The sequence below is a fragment of the Nicotiana tabacum genome, chromosome 3 (assembly GCF_000715075.1).
Source record: "Nicotiana tabacum cultivar K326 chromosome 3, ASM71507v2, whole genome shotgun sequence".
NCBI classification, from domain to species: domain Eukaryota; kingdom Viridiplantae; phylum Streptophyta; class Magnoliopsida; order Solanales; family Solanaceae; genus Nicotiana; species Nicotiana tabacum.
In genome coordinates this window covers 20,039,396-20,060,107 of record NC_134082.1, presented here as the reverse complement: position 1 = coordinate 20,060,107, position 20,712 = coordinate 20,039,396, and the positions used below count along the sequence as shown (strand labels likewise).

The 20,712-nt window shown below is 38.1% G+C and overlaps 1 protein-coding gene across 1 annotated transcript; it reads right to left on the bottom strand.

Moving 5' to 3' along the window:
* Window positions 1-3,752: 3,752 nt before the first annotated feature.
* LOC107812355 (elongation factor 1-alpha-like) lies at window positions 3,753-6,522 on the bottom strand. Its single transcript, XM_075249257.1, has 3 exons — window positions 6,382-6,522; window positions 5,003-5,481; window positions 3,753-4,923 (listed from the first exon to the last, which is right to left on the bottom strand). The coding sequence occupies exons 2-3, from the start codon at window positions 5,462-5,464 to the stop codon at window positions 4,042-4,044; spliced, it is 1,344 nt and encodes a 447-aa protein (XP_075105358.1). The 5' UTR covers window positions 5,465-5,481; window positions 6,382-6,522; the 3' UTR covers window positions 3,753-4,041.
* Between the last annotated feature and the right edge of the window lie 14,190 nt (window positions 6,523-20,712).

Here is a 20,712-nt window from a genome sequence, read left to right as displayed (position 1 = left end):
AATCATGAAATATAATCAAAACCGAGTCAAAAATACTTACCCCAATCAATACTGTGAAAATCGCCTCCAAAATTGTCCAAATCCGAGCTCCATAGCTCAAAATATGATAAAATGACCAAGATCTTCGAAATAGAATTTATAATCACTGAACAACAATACCCATCGTGATCAGGGGACATTATTCGCGATCGCGAAGAACAAAAGTTAGCCACCAAAATGCTCTACGCATTCACGATATTGGCCACGCGAACGCGATAACCATAGACGCCAAAGCTCCGTGAATGCGGACGGACATACGCTAACATGATTAAGAATTCTCCAGCTCCTGCTCAACACTATGCGACAGCGATACCCCATGCGCGAACGCAAGCTGTAACCAATCCAAATCTCCACGAACGAGTACCATATGTCGCGTCCGTCATGAACAAACCACCATGGGCCAAAACACACTTCGTGATCACGGCTTGACCTTCGCGATCTCGAAGAACACCAGAGGCATCAGATAACAATAGAAAACTAGCAATGCATGCAACTACAAAATGGTTCGAATTCAATCTGAAACACACTCGAGCCTATCGGGTACCTGTCTAAACATGCCAAGAAGTCCCAAAATATAATACGGACCTACTTGAGACCTCAAAGTATACATAACAACGACGAAATGACGAATCGCACCTCAAATCAAACTTGGAGAATTTTTGAACTTTCAACTTCCAAAACTCGTGTCGAACCATATCAAATCAACTCAGAATGACCTCAAATTTTACTCGCAAGCTCCAAATGACATAAGGAACCAATTCCAATTCCCGGAACAAGAATCCGAATCCGATATCATCAAAGTCAAATCCCAGTCAAACTTATGAACTTTCCAAGATCAAAATCATCATCCGAACCTGACGGAACCATCAAAACTCCGATCTACGGTCAAATACACAAAAGTCAAACCTGGTCAACTCTTCCAACTTAAAGCTTCTAAAATGAGAATCATTCTTCCAAATCAAATTCTAAGTCACCCGAAAACCAAAACCGACGATTCACGCAAGTCATAATAGCGCATATGAAGATGTTGAGGAACTCAAAGTGTCGAACTGGATGCGAATGCTCAAAACGATCGGTCGGATCGTTCCAATTTTTTAGGTGGATTACTTCATAATTATAAATACAGTCACGCGAATACATGAAATACAGCACAGTAACAACGAAATTGTAGCGACGTCTAGTAAATATGGATATTGTAGCTATAGCACACTGATAGCCACTTAACTATAGTGGTTTCTGAAAATTCCTCTTCGTAAAAAGGGTCGATTATCCCACGGACCCAACTAAGTTACAGGCGAGTTCTTTTTAAGTAGAATCCACGATCACAATTCGATTTGAGTAAAATTTCTAAGCGAAGAGATTTATTGTTCTTGATAATTTCACGCTAAAAAATTCTCCATTCCTTAACCTCCATTTTAGTTTATGTAAACTTCTTTCTTTTTCGAGAGTAAAAAATGCACTCAAAGAATTGAAGAAAAGATGGTTGGGAGCCCAAATTGTAAATAAGATTGATTCAAGGAAGAGTAAATTAAACAAAACTACTAAAAAGTAATTGCAATATTAATTGTCTATAACTTTCAACGGTAATTACTTCAATTATATTTTTGGAAGTAGCATAAACTTTAAAAGTATGTGCTCAATTACTGATGATAAACTAACAACGAATGCTTGAGAAGATTCATTTATCACTAATAACAAGTACATAATTATTTCGGCAAAGGGCTAAATATATCCCTCTACTTTTAAATATTGTTTACTTGTACCCTTCGTTATACTATTGGGTTATTTATATCCCTACCGTCATACTTTGGAACAAAAAATACCCCTATATTGGATGGAGTGCCGCGTGGCAGCACTAAATTAAAATGACCCATTTCTTTTTTTTTACCCAACCCATTTTACAAAAAACCCATAACCCGAACCATATTTTTCATTTTTCAGTTTTTTTAAAGAATTTTCTTTTTGTAAAACTTAAAAAAAATTGCAAAATATTTTCGCTTTTTTAAACTGAGTAGATACTGAAAAGATTTTGCAAAACAAATTGTAAAAACTGAAAAAAATTGTTTTTTTAACAAAATAATTTTTTTGTAAAAACATATCTGTAAAAACTGGAATTTTTTTTCTTCAGTTTTTAACAAAATATTTTTGTTTTTTAAAAATTGAAAAAAATATTTCCAACAAAATATTTTCGTTTTTGAAAAATGTTTTTTTTTTCATTTTTTCAGTTTTTTTAAAGATTCTTTTTGTAAAACTGAAAAAACAAATTTCTATAAGCTGAATTTTTTTTGTAAAAATAGAAAAAAAAAATATTTTCGTTTTTAACAAAATATTTTCATTTTTTAAAAATTGAAAAAATTATTTTCAACAAAATATTTTTTTCTTCATTTTTTCAGTTTTTGAAAAGAATTTTGTTTTGTAAAAACTGGATAAACAAATTTGTAAAAAAAACATTTTTTATTTTTTAATAAAATATTTTTGTTTTTTAAAAACTGAAATTTTTAAAATAAAAACTGGAAAAAAAATGAAAATAGTGTTGGGTTGTGGGGTTTTTTTAAAACGGGTCGGGTAAAAAAAAAAAGAAATAGGTCGTTTTAATCTGGTGTTGTCACGTGTCACTCCATTCAAAATAGGGACATTTTTGTTTCAAAGTATGACAGTAGGGATATAGATAACCCAATAGTATAACGATAGGGGTATGGATAGCCCAATAATATAACAAGGGGTGCAGGTAAACAATATTTGAAAGTAAAGGGGTATATCTAGCCCGTTGCCGTAATTATTTTGACAAGAGTGAATTGCTCAAATGATGAGCACCCTCCACTTCCAACCATAGCTTGTGAGTTCGAGTCACTACTCTTGGAGGGAGGGAAAAAAAAGTACGTAATTATCTTAATCGACTATACGGTATGAGTAACTTTTGAGGCCTTAATTTTTTGACCTAAAGCAACAACTTGCAAGCTAAAGTTGTTAATATTATTTCTTGCAAGCCTCTGCATATAAGTCTAGTGTCCCCATCAAGAAGCTATAGTTAAGCTTTGAAATCCACATTAAAGCTAAAGCTAACTCCAAGTAGCAAAAATAAGATCACTGAACGGACTTGTATTTAATTGAAGATTAGGAAAATAGTAAGATCTACATTAGTCTATTCAGCATCCTTGTATAGGAAACTAGCAGATAATTGTGATCTCCATTTATGACACACAAATGGACACTGTAGTACTCAACAAGACAGTTTAAAGAAGTCACTGTATGTGTTTTTTAGTCGTAATAACCTGTATCAACTCATCCCTGCAAAAATCAATTCCGAAAAACTTCAGTTAAGATCTATATCTAGAATAAAGCATCACTACATTCCTTTAGAAGCTAAAATCTGTTAGGCACAGCACGACAGCAGCTTACAGGCAACTCAAATTCATCACTATATGAATTCTGATATTTTAAAGCTCAAGGATAACATAATTAGAGCTTAAATATGGACCCGCATTGGGCTTTCCTTCAGAAGTACAAAAAGGCACATCAACACGGTAATAAAAGATTGACCCTTTAGATGAATCAAATACCTCAATTCTTGCATGCCCTACCAAAGATGGTAAGAAAAACCACAACATAATGAGAGCAAATATGAACCCACAGTTCGATGTCACCTATTTTTAAAATAACATATCTTCAACAATGTGTAAGATATTTAATCTTCACTCACAGAAGGCAAAGAGTAGAAAAGTTTAAAAAGCTCAAATTAAGTACTTTAGGTAACATAAATAGCAAAAATCCTGAGCTGCCATGGAAAACCAAGGCACCTCCTCAACAAAATGAAGGCAGACTCAGTCCTGCTGGCCACCGCCTGTCAAGGACCCAGTTCTGAGAAATACCTGACATACATGGCAGAGAACTAGAACCTAAAATCAAAGACAAAAAGATAGCAGAACTAAACAAAACAGAGTCTACATAACACACTTGAAGATAATAGACAGCACTGGAAACACCAGCATTACAGTGCACTGTTCACTTTTTCTTCTGGGCAGCCTTGGTGACCTTGGCACCTGTTGGGTCCTTCTTGTCGACATTCTTGATGACACCAACAGCAACAGTTTGTCGCATGTCCCTCACAGCAAAACGACCCAATGGTGGGTACTCAGAGAAGGTCTCAACAACCATAGGCTTGGTCGGAATCATCTTAACCATACCAGCATCACCATTCTTCAAGAACTTAGGCTCCTTCTCAAGTTCCTTACCAGAACGCCTGTCAATCTTGGTCAAGATCTCAGCAAACTTGACAGCAATGTGGGAAGTGTGGCAGTCGAGAACTGGTGCATATCCATTTCCGATCTGGCCAGGATGGTTCATGATGATGACCTGGGAGGTGAAGTTGGATGCTCCCTTGGCTGGGTCATCCTTGGAGTTTGAGGCAACAAAACCACGCTTGAGATCCTTAACAGCAACATTCTTAACGTTGAACCCAACATTGTCACCAGGGAGTGCCTCCTGGAGAGCTTCGTGGTGCATCTCAACAGACTTTACTTCAGTTGTCAGACCAGTAGGGCCAAAGGTCACAACCATACCAGGCTTGAGCACACCAGTCTCCACACGACCAACAGGGACGGTTCCGATACCACCAATCTTGTAAACATCCTGAAGTGGAAGACGGAGGGGTTTGTCTGAGGGCCTCTTGGGCTCATTAATCTGGTCAAGAGCCTCAAGGAGGGTTGGGCCCTTGTACCAGTCAAGGTTGGTAGACCTCTCAATCATATTGTCTCCCTCGAAACCAGAGATGGGGACAAAGGGGATCTTGTCAGGGTTGTAACCTACCTTCTTGAGGTAGGAAGAAACTTCCTTCACGATTTCATCATACCTAGCCTTGGAATATTTGGGGGTGGTAGCATCCATCTGCCAAAAAATAACAGAATCAGCATGGCATGAAATGTTTAAAATAATAATTAATTGTAAGCTATCCACAAGCGCAAACCTTGTTGCAGCAGCAAATCATTTGCTTGACACCAAGAGTGAAAGCAAGCAATGCGTGCTCACGGGTCTGACCATCCTTGGAAATACCAGCTTCAAAACCACCAGTGGTGGAGTCAATAATAAGAACAGCACAATCAGCCTGGGAAGTACCAGTGATCATGTTCTTGATAAAGTCCCTGTGTCCGGGGGCATCAATCACTGTGCAGTAGTATTTGGTGGTCTCAAACTTCCACAAGGCAATATCAATGGTGATACCACGCTCACGTTCAGCCTTAAGCTTGTCAAGCACCCAGGCATACTTGAATGACCTCTTGTTCATCTCAGCAGCTTCTTTCTCGAACCTCTCAATAACACGCTTGTCAATACCACCAAGCTTGTAGATCAAGTGACCAGTGGTGGTCGACTTTCCAGAGTCAACGTGGCCAATGACCACAATGTTGATGTGAACCTTCTCTTTACCCATAGTGAGTGACTAAGAGACTGCAATTTGATACAAATAGAATCAGAATTCAGAAGCAAATTAAATAAAAACATTTCAAAAAACAAGTAAAACATATGCAAAATTCAACACATTGAGCACTTAGAACCGATTAAAACAGAACTGCTTAACCAAATGACTCATCAATACATCCAACTAATTCAGAACTACATTTTACCTACATAAATATACTACTCCCTCTCTCATTTAAATGTGATGGTGTTTACTAAGTAGCTTAAGTTGTTAATTTAACTCATATATTATGTTATATTAGTGACAGCAGAAGAGAATATTAAAGCAATTGTTGAAAACTTAGATACAGAGAGCAACATATTTAAGGGATAAAATCTGTATAGTATTTTTTGATTCCTCAAACTACATGAAAGTTGTGTAAAAACATAATTGCGTAAAACATATTAGGACTAATGAATGCCACAAATTGAAGGAATATTACGAATAGATTACCTATAGATCAACATTCAGTGTACATATAACAATTTATTACAAACATTCACCGATCTATGCTCACCTTTTTGAGTATCTTTTTAGAAATTCAAGATCTATATTCACTGACACGCATTACTGGCTATATATGTTCGAGCTCATGCACAGATATCAAACTATATCAACTTAATCATCAAAACCTCACAAACACAAGCTATATCTCAGAGCTTTATATACTTAATTTCACGAATCAGAAAAAACAACGATAACAAAAGTTTTATAAATACATAAACGTAAATCCAGTTTATAACAAAAATACATGCCTTTTTATGCTATTTCAATATGTATAATAACTGAATTACAGATCTACTGACAGAATAAAAACAGATAAACACAAAAAAATGATTATAAATAACAGAAATGGATAAGAAAAGATATAGAAGATGGATAGATCTAACCTTTGAGAAAGAGAAATTAAGCTCCGATAGGTCCCTTGCGGCGCAGCAGAAGAAAATCGCAGGCAAAGTGATGAGGAGGGGTTGATTCTGAAGGGAAAATGGAGTATTTATACTCAACAACGATGAGAACTAGGGTTCTCTCATTGCCGCCTCTTAATTCTATATATTTATCTAAATACCCCTTACATTTTCTTTTGTTTTTCTTTTCGGTCCCCTTACTTTAATTGCATTTTTCATCTCTCTATTATTGATAATCTTTTATTCGTATGATTTTCACTAAGCTTATTTAACCCTTATAAATTAATTTAAATGTATTTTCTTCATCCCTTTACCTAGAACATATATTGTATTCTAATACGAAGTAATAAACAAATTTAAAGTAACACATGGCTAATTAAATGATTTAATAATTAATACTTCATTAGAGTTGTAAAAGATTCATAAGTAAGACAAAAGTTCATATTTCAATTAAGTGAAGGTTTAATGTGTTTAACCAATTGTCACGAGGATCAATATAGAAGTTGTCGATATTTTAAGGACTAAACGCACAAGTTTCCCATTCTCTAATCACCAGCTTTATGTTTTCTCATTCTCTCTGTCTTTTCATTTTTTTAAGGGTTTTCTCATTCTTAATTGTTTTCTTTTTTGACAATATGGTCCCATTTGGTTGGCACTTGGCACTAAGAAATTTAACAGCTTTTATTAATAAAATTAGATTTTTTTAAAATATAACATAAATAATATTCAAAATACGCAAGTTTCAAATAAATATTAATTACGTTTAGTGGCTCAAATTAGCTTTAATGGTTCTTCTCTATTTTGTTCTAGTATTTATTTCATTGAATAAAAATATTATAGGAGTAGTGTTTGATTGACCGGTACAAAAGTTGTTATTTTGCACTTGAGATACAAGCGTCGCATATATTTCATGTTATTGAAAATTGTCTATTGAGTTATAAAATTAATATTTAAAAAATAGTTTATATTCCTTAAAATGATGGATAATGATTCTATTTAGCAAACTTAATAACAAAATGGATAATTTTATTTATTCCAGGAGAATGACGTGAAAGCAGAATTTAAAATATATGTCAATCATTCAGTTATACAATGTGTTTGTTCAAGTGGGATTTGTATATAGAAAATTCTATTTGTATTAGTTAACGTCAAACCCTAAATACTTTTTTCCTAAAAGTTTGTACTTTGAAGTTCGTCTTTGTAGTTTTGTAACAACGTCTAATAGTAATAGACTCTATCATTGCATATACTTAAAAACTATGATAGATATTTATAAAAAATTAAATCAAATTGTACAATAGCTAATTTTAAAAACAGAACTCAATTTTTCTTCTTCTTGTAATATGGTTCTGGCAAAGAAGTATTAACGTGAATATATAATATGTACAAACATGTAATAAAAACTTCAACAACATAAAAAAATAATGAGAAAAGAACTTGCCTTTAAAATCTGATCATAATCGACACTAAGTCTCAATCACGCGCTCCACATGAGTCTTTCTTCACTTGTACAAGAATATTGAAGAATCACTCAACAACGGCTTATATAAATTCGCTAAATAAATGTTGTTAGAAAAAAGTTGAGAAGTCTAGTAACTTTACAAAAATAATAAATATATCGATGAAGGAAAAGGTAGAAAAAGAACATCAATATACATGGAACATTAGATATCCTGAAAGTTAGAGAGTGTTTGGCTAAGCTTATAAGCTGGTCAAACTAGCTTATAAGTATTTTTAGTATTATCTACACGTTTAGTAAAGTTAAAAGTGAATGCTTATAAGTCAAAAATAAGCTAAAAGTCATAAGCTGGTCACCCACAGCTTATAAATTTTTAGCATATAAGCACTTTAAGTTTGACCAAAATTTTTACTATTTTATTCTTAAAATATTCCTTTTTAGAACAAAACTCATGCATCGATACTCACCCCCCCCCCCCCCGGCCGCCTCTTCAAGTTTGTAATTCTCATTGACTATTACCTTTGCATATTTGTATCTATGCGATTGTGGAATTTGACTCCCCTCCATTTCTCATTCTCTCAAGTTCTCCAATGCTAGACCTTCCAAAATACAACGGAACCTCAGACCCCAATGAGCACATTACTGCCTATACTTGTGCAGTGAAGGGCAACGACTTAAAGGATGACAAGATCGAGTAAAGAAGTTCGGAGAAACGCTTTTTAAAGGGGCCATGATTTGGTATCACAACCTAGCTCCTAACTCTATAGATTCATTTGTCATGCTGGCATATTCTTTCATAAAGGCACATACTGGTGCCATCAAGGTAGCAACCAGGAAATCCGACATCTTCAAGATCAAATAGAGTGAGAATGAGATGTTACGAGAGTTCGTATCTTGCTTTCAAATGGAACGAATGGAACTACCACCAGTCTCCGACGACTGGGCAGTGCAGGCCTTCACTCAAGGTATGAATGAATGAAGCTCGATGGCTTCAAAGCAGCTGAAATTGAACCTAGTTGAATATCCCGTTGTGACCTGGTCGGACGTCCACAACTGATACCAATCGAAGATCATGGTCAAGGACGACCAATTAGGATCCCCCTCGGGCTCGGTGTACCCAAGCAGGCTTCCGGCAAAGAAGTCAAAACAGAACAAAGAAAGATACCAGCCATACACCGAGGACAGAAGAAACGCCCCGAGGTGCAAAATACCCCCCAACGATCGAAGAATAGACCGAAGCTAGAATCCTCGGGAACTTGTCAGCACAGTCGGGTTCGATAGGTACACAGGGCCGACGGAGGCACCTCGCTTGTCGGAATACAACTTCAATATCGATGTATCAGACATCGTGTTCGCCATCGGTAAAATCAGAGACGCCAGGTGGCCCAAGCCTGTACAATCAAATCCTTCACAAAGGAACCATAACTTAGTGTATGAATTTCACAACACACACAGTCATAGGACCGAAGATTGCTGACAACTCCGGGAAGAGGTAGCCCGACTACTCAGCAAAGGTCACCTCCGGGAATTCTTCAGCAACCGAGCCAAAAATCAGTTCTGGGAAAGAGAGGCGACCAAAAAGAACGAAGAAAATGAGCCGCAACATGTTACCCATACGATTTTTTAAGGTGTTGATGCCCTGCAGAAACCCACGGTCAGAAGAGCAGAAACATCCCTCACCAAGTAAAAGTAAACTCGATGCTCTATCTCAGCCCCATAACGACGTACTGGTAACTTCTTTTCTTGTGAATACATTTCAAATTAAACTTGTGTTTGTAGGTCCAGGCAGCTCGGCCAATATTATCAGGTCGAGGACAACAGAGCAGCTTGAACTGCTTGACCAAATTATGCCTGCCCCTCAAACCTTCAACGGATTCAACACGACGACCATAAGACACACTCTCAGCTATCCCCGACTAAACAAAGTAGGGGACCGTACCGCATCCTCATCACAAGCAACTGAAACGTATCAGGGCTCAAAACATCGTCGACACATTCTACACTGAGTTATGACCGTCTCATTTCTCTTTCAATCACATTCTACACTGACCTGAGTGTAGGTATCCGATCGAAACGGCCAAAGCGCTCTCCAACTCGAAGGCCTTAGGTTTCAAAAGCATGTGTTGCACTCTTTTCCTTCGACCGGGTTTTTTATCCCAAAAAGGGTTTTACCGGCGAGGTTTTTACCGAGGCAACACCCATATGCTACCTAAGGAAGATCCAACAAGTATTCTAGGCTTCTTTTGCAATCAACCTCAAATACTGTGGGGGAGGATCCCCCCAGAAGGTCACCTACTCGGAGAAGAAAAGATACGCCAAATAGGGGCTTAATAGGAAAATAATATATCGGGCCAAACGATCGAACGAACCGTGTCCGTATAAAATAACCGGGCCCTTAACAACAAAAATATGTATACTTGTACCAAGTAATCAAAGAATACTTCCCAAGAGTATTTTGCATTTCAAGGAAGCTCGATATTTTTGCAAAAAATGGCTCCAAAGCCGAAAGGCGCCTTGAACACTCGGGGACTGCGTCAACAACTCGAAACAACACGACCCTCGGGTTGGAGCTCCTAACTTGTAAGCCCTTGATGAGGTAACAACGAGATCACAAAACAACTCCAGAGCCAAAACATCCTGAACACTCGGGGACTGGCGTCGAAAACTCAAGGCTACATGACCTCCAGGTCGAAAACTCCAAAATCATAAGCCCTCAATGAAGCAACACCAAGTTCACAAGTAATGGTTCCCAAACCAAGAAACCCTCAATGACTCGGGGACTGCCGTCAATCGCCATCTCTATCGATTTATCAAAACCCGAGGTCGTAAGGCCACATACGGGCAGCCTCGGTCTCATAAGACCTATATAAGGCAACAACAATATCTGTAAGACCTCAAGCAAGGCATGAACCACACTTGTACCAAGTATCCAAAGCTGTAAGACCTCAAAGACATGTAAAACTTGTAAGACCTTACTAAAGGCATAAACCCGATCTTAAAGTTTTGGCTATATATTGAACTAGTAAGACCCCTAAAAAGGCATACCCTCGATATAAACACTGAAACTACTTCACTCGGGACTTAAATGCTCTATCTAAACACAAATGACTCTGGTCACAAGGCTGTACCAGCCAAACTAACACGACTCGGGGATGCCCGACCGTCGCTATAAATCACAGGCCTTCAATTACTTCAAATATACTTCGGAAAGAACCGATTAAACATGCTACCCTCTACATAGGCAAAAGAGCTTCGACCATGTCAGCTCCTAAACATTGGCTTCGAGATACTCAGCCTCCGAGCCAAAACCTTTTGAAGTGCTCGATCATCGCCATATAACGACTCACAATCAAGGTTTTTTATTAAACCGTCGAAGAGTCAGGCAAACATTATTTCGAATAATCCTTATCGAGGAAATAAATCCTACATAAAAGGTCGCATCGACCTAAGGCGTAAAAGCCATTGTCGTCGGCCCACACAAAAGTTCACACCGACCCAAAGCATAAGAGCCTAAGGGTCAGCTCGCAATTCAAAAACTTGAGGGTCGAATGAGCTCAAGTCGAAATCCGATTCGAAGGCTGAACCCAAAACAATTAACTAAATATGCCTAAGAATAAAAGCGTAAGAGCTCAACGTCGGCTTACACCAAAAGGTCGCATTGACCAAAAACGTAAGAGCCATTATCGCCAGCCTAAAATTCAACAACTTAAGGGTCAAACGAGCTCGAGTTGATACCTGACTCGGGGGATGAGCCCGAAATAGTTGACCTAAATATGCCTAAGAGCAGAAGCGTAAGAGCCATTGTCGTCAGCTTATACGTAAAGATCACATCGACCAAGCACGTAAGAGCCTTTGGACCAGCCCTATGAGCCTCAAGGCCATACCGTGAATCTAAGGATTCCCCTCAACTCAAAGACCAGTTCACCTGGCTAAAATAAAGGCAAAATGAAATGCAGAAGAAACAAAACCACGAGGTTTTCACTTTATACAAACGTGTTTTGAAAATACTATATATAGAATCGGAAAGCAAAATCTACATCCCTCCGGGGGATATGGTTCGTCAGCCTCATCTTTGTTATCCTCGGTGTCAGACAGAAGTAACCGAGCACCACGCTCGTCCGCCCTCGCCCGCGTCAACTCTTTTGAGAGGCCAAATCCCATAGAACGGATCTCATCGAGGGTTTTCCTCCGAGACTTGCACCGAGCGTATTCTTTGCTCCTATCTTCACGGTCAAAGATCTTTCTCAACTTAGCTTGAGCATCGGTAGCGTCCTTCAAGTAGATCGCCACTTTCTAGTCAACCTTATTTCGGCTCATTACAGCTTTAGCTCGGGCATCCACAACCTCGACCTTTATCTTCAAGAGCTCAGTCTCGAGTTTCGTAGTCATATCTATTCAAGCCAAGCTATTATCACGAGCTAAGCGAAGTTGAACCTCAAGGGCGGAAGCTTTAGCCGGAGCACCTTTCTCCGTCAAAACCTGAGCGTCCGCCTGAGCCTTTAACTCATCATACTTGTGCTTGGCTCGGTCAACCTCATCCCGAAGGCGCTCCAAGCCATCCTCCTTTTTCTGCAACTGAAATAAATGAAACATTATCCTTAGGTGCTAGAAGAAGGCATGCACACTCGCTCGGAACAAAAATTACCTGCTCCTTCAAGTAGCTCTCGTAATTCAAGCTTCACGGTACATATGATCCCGGGTTTCGAGTATCCCTCGAAGTACCTCCAACGGAAAAACAAGACAACAATGGAAGATAATCCACCTCTCCAAAACTAGAAATCACGGGCGCGGGAGGCTCAGTCATTATTTCCACTCCGGACATCCGGTCCAGGTTCGCCTTACTTCGGGCACCATCGCCCTGCAAAGGTATCTCTTGCTTATTGTTATCATTCTTTAGCTCAGAAGCTAGCGATCCTCCTTCGCCTCTAAGGGGTACGGCCTCGCCTCAGAAGGCTCCCCGATGCTTATAATAACATGGTTAATATGCGGAAAAAGAGAGCGTTTTTTCAACTAAAAGAAGGGAAGGGAACAGATCGCACAGCACATACCGTGGTATTTTGCCTCCCACCTATCCTTAGATAAAGCTTGCCACTTACGCTCATTGTAAGTCGAGAGAGTCTCCAACTTCTGAACCCAATCCGACAGATCGGGAACTTCACTCGGCATCTATGAAGTCGTTGCAGAAAAAGGAAAGAAGGCACATTTACGGAACACCCCTTCGCCATAATTGAAAAAATGTGAAGGCACGAGTGTACCACTTACGTGTATAATTCCATTCCTCAGGGAATGTCATAAACTCCACGGGGATAATATCAACAGTTCGTACTTTGACGAATCAACTCATCCACTTTCGATCTCCATCTTCTTCATCATTAATAACGAAAGGCGTGGTCGACCGGCATCGTAAGGTTAGCAGACCTCGATGATGAAAGGGCTGGTATAGCCTGGTAAGATGGCTAAGCGTAAATTCAAGCCCTGCCTTCTCCGCAAAGAACCCCACCATCAACACTATCCACCAAAATGATGGGTGAATTTGGGCCAATGTAACCTGATACTTTCGACAAAAGTCGAGCACGACCCTATCAAGGGAGCCCACCATGAAAGGATACGTGAACATATTCAGAAACCCCTCAGCACGGTCCGTAATACTCTAATCCAGGGAAGGAACCTGCAATACCACCTTTTCCCCCCATCCACAGTCTTTCCTCACCGGCTCAAAGTGTCCCTCTCCTATCAAAGAAGTAAACTTCAAGGTATGCTCCCGTTGTTCCTGAGCATCGGGGCACTTTTCTGACGAGAAGTCCCCTCTCGAAGTAAAATGCCCCGAGCCAACGAGGCAAGAACCAGCGGCGGAACTCTCTCCTCCTTGCCGAACGGATTCTGATGTAACAGTCATGACTACAACAAAATTAGAGAGTTGGAGCAGGAATTTAGGCCAGAGTGCTAATACTGAAATAGCGAAAGGCCTAACACAGGAAAAAGAAGGGTAACTACTCAAAATAGTAGGATCTACAAAAGGGCGGAAGTACCCCTATATATGGAAAAAGCGGCGATGATCCGCCTGCCCTAGAGGCCGATTAAAATGCTGGCTGAAATCACTTTGAGAAGATGTGCCGGCGGGACCGCCTCGGTCACTTTGCAGCCGTGTCACCTATTTGACAAATGCCGTGTGACATTTTGGGGTCGGAGACCCCCGCACCGAACAAGTCCAGAGATGGTACCTGATCTCGAGGACCTCCATTAGAAAGAAGATAGGCTCTAGAAAGCCATTGGTATCATCGCCAGTCCCGAGATGGTATCCGATCTCGAGGATCTCCATCAAAAAGAAGATAGGCTCCAGAAATCCATTAGCATCATTGCTAGTCTCGAGATGGTACCCGATATCGAGGACCTCCATCAGAAAGAAGATAGGCTCCAGAAAGCCATTAGCATCATCACCAGTCCCGAGATGATACCCGATCTCGAGGACCTCCATAAAAAAGAAGATAAGCTCCAGAAAGCCATTAACATCATTGCTAGTCCCGAGATGGTACCCGATCTCGAGGATCTCTCCAAAGGGCCTTCGATGTCATTGTAAGACTCAAGACGATACCCAAATTTGAGGGCTACTCTCAAGAAGGAAATAAGCACTTAAACTCTACCCAGATGGCTTGGCCTCGGGGTGCCATCTAAATCCGGGTGAACCCTAGACCAAGGATCTATCTGCAATGCCTTAAGGTTGTCTACGCTAACTTCAAAGCAAGTTTCCAGGTGGCTCGGGTTTGAGAGAACCCCTACTCGGGGACTGCTCTCGAAAGCCTCAAAGTAGTCTCTATCCTCGGGCCTCAAAGCAAATCCCTCCTTGAAATCAGGGTCCCAACGACCCGAGTTTATCAGTCCAATCCCGTCTTGATCTAAGGAATGGCAAAGGGTTTTGTGGGGAGCCGCGTTAATCAATCAAAAGTTAGAAGAAATACTCGCACCCAGGCTCTACAGTTGCACCGATCGGTAGGGTCATACACTCAGACTCTTCACAAACATAGATAAAGGGAAATATAACATATATCAAAAGATAGAATTGAAGAAACATCTTTATATTCATAAATACTTGGTTACAAAGGCCTACGAGGGGCCCTTTCATATGATTACAAAAACCCACGAGGGGTCCTTTTACAGAAACAAAGAAGCAAAAAGGTGCACATATAGTAAAAGCCTAGAGCCTAGCCTATTCTCGAGGGTGCGTCCTCGGTGGCAGTATCTTCGAGCGCCATCTCCCCGGGAGTCTCATCTCGGTCCTCCAGAATAATATCTCCGAGGGCGAAGATGAAGAAAAGGAAAGTTGTGGAGAAGAGCAAAGTGACGCAGAAGAAGCAGAAAGGAACGAAGAAGTGGCTGGGTGAAAATTTTGGCTAGTATGATTTTGCCAGTTCTACTATTGTAAAGCCACTTCTTTGGACGTTACCCCAGTGCGGGATGCAACAGTTAGTATATAGTACCACCTCATTCCACGGAAAGTAAAAAAAGTGAAGCGCCGCACCAGGTAATCGGGGGAGGTGAGCAGTGGTGTATAGTCCGAACTCCCTCGTGAGTAGCGGTGTAGAGTCTAAATATTTTCCTGAGTCGGGAGAAATCGATCCCCCTATATCCTCGCCTAGAGCCAACGACGACAGCAGTAATAATAACAACAATAACAAGTTGGTATAATCTCGCTCGGTAGGGAAGAGCCCTAGGAAAAAACCATAGCATAACCAATGAGAATGCCACCAGAAAGCCTTGAGGCCACGGGCCTCGGACATGGGAAATGACAGCTGATAAGGATGGAGAGAAGAAATGGGAGAAAGGTTGATTGAAGATCACTTGAACAAAAATTTAGTTCCAGGAGGCTCCCATTTATAGGAGGGGCGACAGCGTAACTAATGGCGCCATTATTGTCTTTGAAAGACGTAATAGCAGGCGCATTTAATGCATCCTTATGAGCTGAACCGGCGGTGACATTGCCGCTTTGAAGAAGAAACGGTAATGCTTTGAACGATTTTGGAAAGATGAAACGGCGGGACATCTCGGTTGTCACGGAGGCTTGCGCCATCAGTATGACGTCATCGCTGGAGATTCGGAAAGATAGTTATCAAGGTCGTTTCCTATTGTTCAACTCTAAGAAACGCGGGGACTATCTGTATACGATAAAATCAGAGGGTCCAATTTTCCATCGTTATAACATCTCGAAGGCTCAAAATCACAGTCAATTTTCATCCCTCAAGGGCCATCGATGCTCAACCTCGGGGCAGTATGAGATCGACGGTTATGGAAAGAAAGTGGGGAATTCCCAAGGCATGAAGCTAGAGCCAACAAAGTCTGCCAGGCTAATCTGAGCCCATATCGTGGCATTAACTAGCTGTCACATCTCCATATCTTTGTAATAAATGCACTTGTACTATGTTGGGATTCCCCCTCTTATATAAAGAGGATCCATGTCATTTTGTAGACATATGTTGCTCTATACTAAATGTAAGCACGTGATTTTTGCCCTATATGAGAATTACTCCCAAAAGAATCAAAAATAAAATGATTTTTCTTGGTGTGCAATTTTGTGGTATTTTTGTGTAATTATTTGTATGTTTATCTGTGCATGTTTATTTGTTAAATTATTAAAAATACAAAAATATGTCGCATTTTGCATGTAGGATTTAATTACACAATTGTTAGTAATTAAGTTTGTTTTACAAAAATTAAAAATTACAAAAATAAGCATCTTTTGCATTTTTAGCATTTAATGTCCAAATATACAATTTTATGCTTAATTACTACTTAATTGTGCGTTAATTGTTATTGGGAGTAAATTTGCGTTTTTATAACTTAATATAGTTCTTAATAATAAGTTAAGTATTTTTATAATTTAGTTTTAGAAAAATAAAAGAAGAAAAGAGAGCAAAAATATAAAGAAAGTCGGAATTGGGCCTCTTCTTCGATTTCAAGCCACATGCCCAAAATTTCTGAAGTACTATTACAACATTTCAGTATTTGTAAATAATTAATTTCAATAAGCTTAAGTCATACTAACAATATGAATTTTAATCCAACTATGGGATAATTAGTTTTTTTTCTTTTTTTGACAATTCCATGTTGTTTGTAATTATAATTTTAGTAATATTACTTTCCATTAATATTTGTTTTAAATTAGTAATTAATATGTTATTTTTGAGTATGTAGAGATTGACTTCATAATTATAGACAAACTTAGTAATTATAAAGATGTAGTCATTAAAGGGTATTCATAAAATAAGGGAGGATCTCGCTAAAAAATAAATAAATAAATATAAATAATACAAAAAATTGCAGTCCTCCAATCTTATTTATTTATTTTTTTTAATATAAGAAAATACCTAGATTCCGAGATGGGCGATTTAGTAAAATTCACAGTCCTACCTAATAGTATCATAACGCGTAGTATTTGGCGCATATTTAATAAGGTTATTTTCTTAAATACGGGTGTACATTTATGTAACCCAAATCACGATCTTGACAAAGTCAAAATGCGTAAACAAATCACGTGTGCACTGGTTGTGGCGTGGTTCGAGATGCGTTTTCACGACGTTGCAATTTTGTATAAAATAATAATGATAAAAGCGGTTTTAAAAGTTAAATTTGCATATAAGTTCTTAATTGTTTAAAAATCAGATAAATGAGCCAAATATGACAATTGAGCGACCGTGCTAAAACCACGGAATTCGGGAATGCCTAATACCTTCTCCCGGGTTAACAGAATTCCTTATCCGGATTTCTGGTTCGCGGACTGTAATACAGAGTCATTCTTTTCCTCGATTCAGGATTAAAATTGGTGACTTGGGACACCCTAAATCTCCCAAGTGGCGACTCTGAAATAAATAAATAAATCCCGTTTCGATCGTCCTTTAATTGGAAAAAACTCCCTACGCCCCTCGCGGGGCGGTAAAAAGGAGGTGTGACACTAAATATACTAGAACATTCTCTTTGCTCTCTAACACATTCTCTTGGTCTCGTTATCTCATTTATTGCTCATATTTATTGTGTTATATCTATTGTTCTTTATTTATTTCTTATTATTGGCCATAAAGAGCCGTCTTTGATTTATTGATAACTGTTAGTCTCCATCGATCATCTTCGATAACTCCCAGCCGAGCCCCAGACTCGACCCCGAGACCCTCGAATAGGCAAGTTCGAGGCCCCTATTGGCAGCGATTCGGTTTGATTAACACCTCGTTCTTAAGCTCTTATTTTGTTTCTAAGTCTTTCACATAGCATAAACTGCCTAACAACTAGCATAAAAATAGATCACGTATTTTTAGAACCACTAAATCAAATTTAACTATTATTACTATTTTCAAGGTAAACACACGGGCTGAGGATGATTCAGAGGAAGTGCAATATGATGGTTACCCTAGGATCATCATCGTGCCTGAGGGAATGTGTAAGATTTATCTGTTACTTATTTATTTTTTATTATCCAATTAGGAGGCTACTGATAATTTTTTAAAGCCTTATACAGTAAATACCTCTCTATACAACATTCCTATATAACAATCATTCATTATAAAAGCAATTTTTTTTGAAATTAATTTTTATATTATGTTGTAATATATATCCTCTATAACATCGCTTCAATATAGCAGACAGAAAATAACAGAATAAATGAGGCTATTATAGAAAGTTTTGACTATAATCTTGTTTTTCTAACTATAATCAATTTAATTTATTTAACATATTTTATTTCATTTTCAGGGAAAAAAATATAGAAAAATGAATCAAGATGTGTCTTTTAGGAAGACTCATATTCGGGAGAAAACGAATGTCTGGGATTCAGATAAGTGGGTCGAGGACGCGGCTAAGACTATCTATGTAAGGTTTCAAATTTCCTGAAAGTTATAATTTGTCTTTATAATACTATTGATATACTAATTTTATATTTTATATGTAAGGTTGCTATAAAAGTAGCTTGGGGGAGTTCTAACATAGTCAGCTAACAACTGATTTAGGCGAGCCATCAGAACCTTTGGACGAGGATGCTGAAAGAATTTGGTTGGATATTGTTGGTGGTCCAAGAAAGAGAATATCATACGGCCTTTATGAGAAAGTATTTCGCCGTTACAAATTTGAATTGTTGTTACACTTTGTACTTTAATATTAGGACGATTCGTAGTAAACCATATGGGCTTGAAGGGATTAAGACCATTCATGAGATTATAGAGGATTTATGACTATGTTATTGTAAGACCCTGTAAGTTTAATAACATTGATACTGTTATATACGTTTGATGTGGTATTTTAAGTGGAACATTTTTGTAAAAAATTTGAAAAATATAATTTTTATAATGTTATTAATATTACTACTTCCGAATATGCTTTAAATTATATACATAATATGAGAAAGTTTATGAGATTTTCTTTATTGTAAAAATGAAAATTATTTTTTTACAAGAAAAGAAGGTCATCTTTTTATCATTTTAAGAATTAAACGTACAACAATTTGTACTCTTTATATGAGATTAGAAATATTAGAAGTTGAAAAAAAAAATATAATTTTATATGGATGTTTTAATAATAGTGTATGTATTGATTTTTATATGGTACCACACGACCATGATAGTAAAGTATATTATAGTAAGGTATATAAAGTGTGTTAAAAGTGATTAGTATTTTTAGTAATTTTGAATAATTATAATTATGTAGATAATTGATTAATTAGTGATTTGAGTGGGAAATTAACAAATTAATTAAAAATAAGTGGATAATTATTGGTGGAAAAATCACCCTTCAAACGTGGCAACAAGGGATAATGTTTGACAAGACCAAACCATAACTCTTTAGTTTATATAGTATGTGGCATATTTAGAGGAAATTGTGGCTAAGTCATCTCTTAAGTGGGGCCCGCAACTTATAAATTTAAGAGGTCTTATTATCTTGTTAAAAGGATGATGCTATTTTCTAAAATGGAGGGCTCTATCTCTCGTAGCAGCAGGAAGAGCAGTGCATGCATAAATGCAGAGGCGGATACAAGATTTGAGGCTTATGAGTTTTTATCGTAATTTTAAATTAGTATGCAATAATAACTGAGTTCACAGTCAGATACTTACCAATATTTAGTGAGTTTCTTAATATAAATACAAGGTTTACGCAAGAATTTTCCGAAAACCCGTAGTCTATGCACTAGGTCCGCCCCGCATAAATGTTATATACTCTTTCATTTGGAATGTTTTCCTTGGTAACATTGTCTCCAGTTCTGTTATTGAGAGATTAAACAAAATCTTTAAGGATGTAAACAATCTACTTTCAACGGTTGTGCCGTCAACGGAAAGGAGTGACTCAGCTAGTCGCCGGATATCTTCTGAGTGTTGTATTAATTTTATTTTCGTACATTGCTCCTCCGTTGATGATGCTAAGATTTGCTAAGTGCCGGAGGAATTTTCAAAAATGAGTCCATATGAAACTTCATAATGTTACAACTGTATTAGTAAAAATTAGACTCGTCATGTGGGTCTATTAAATGGCGACATGTGTCAATAAAGTTTGAAGAAAAATGAAGAGTGATATGTAAAAATGATATGTGAAACACCCCTGGGACCGAACATACTCATACCGTGCTTGTTAGCTCCGGAACTGATCATCATAAAATAGCCTAGATCAGGCGTGAGAGAATATCTCATAATTACAAATGAGGAAGGAATAAATTAATCCCGGATTATATGGGATTTACCATCATTACACCATCAGTTACAAATCAATTATTAATAAATGCAATAAATGATTGTAACGGTCAGAACAAGGCAATCAATTACGAGATTGACTCAACAGGCACGAGATTGACTCAACAGGCACGAGATTGACTCATTAATTACGGAGTT

Coding starts and splice junctions, on each gene's coding strand:
- LOC107812355 (XM_075249257.1), bottom strand. CDS start 5,464: ATGGGTAAAGAGAAGGTTCACATCAACATTGTGGTCATTGGCCACGTT. Junction 4,924..5,002: donor TGATTTGCTGCTGCAACAAG/GTTTGCGCTTGT, acceptor ATTTTTTGGCAG/ATGGATGCTACCACCCCCAA.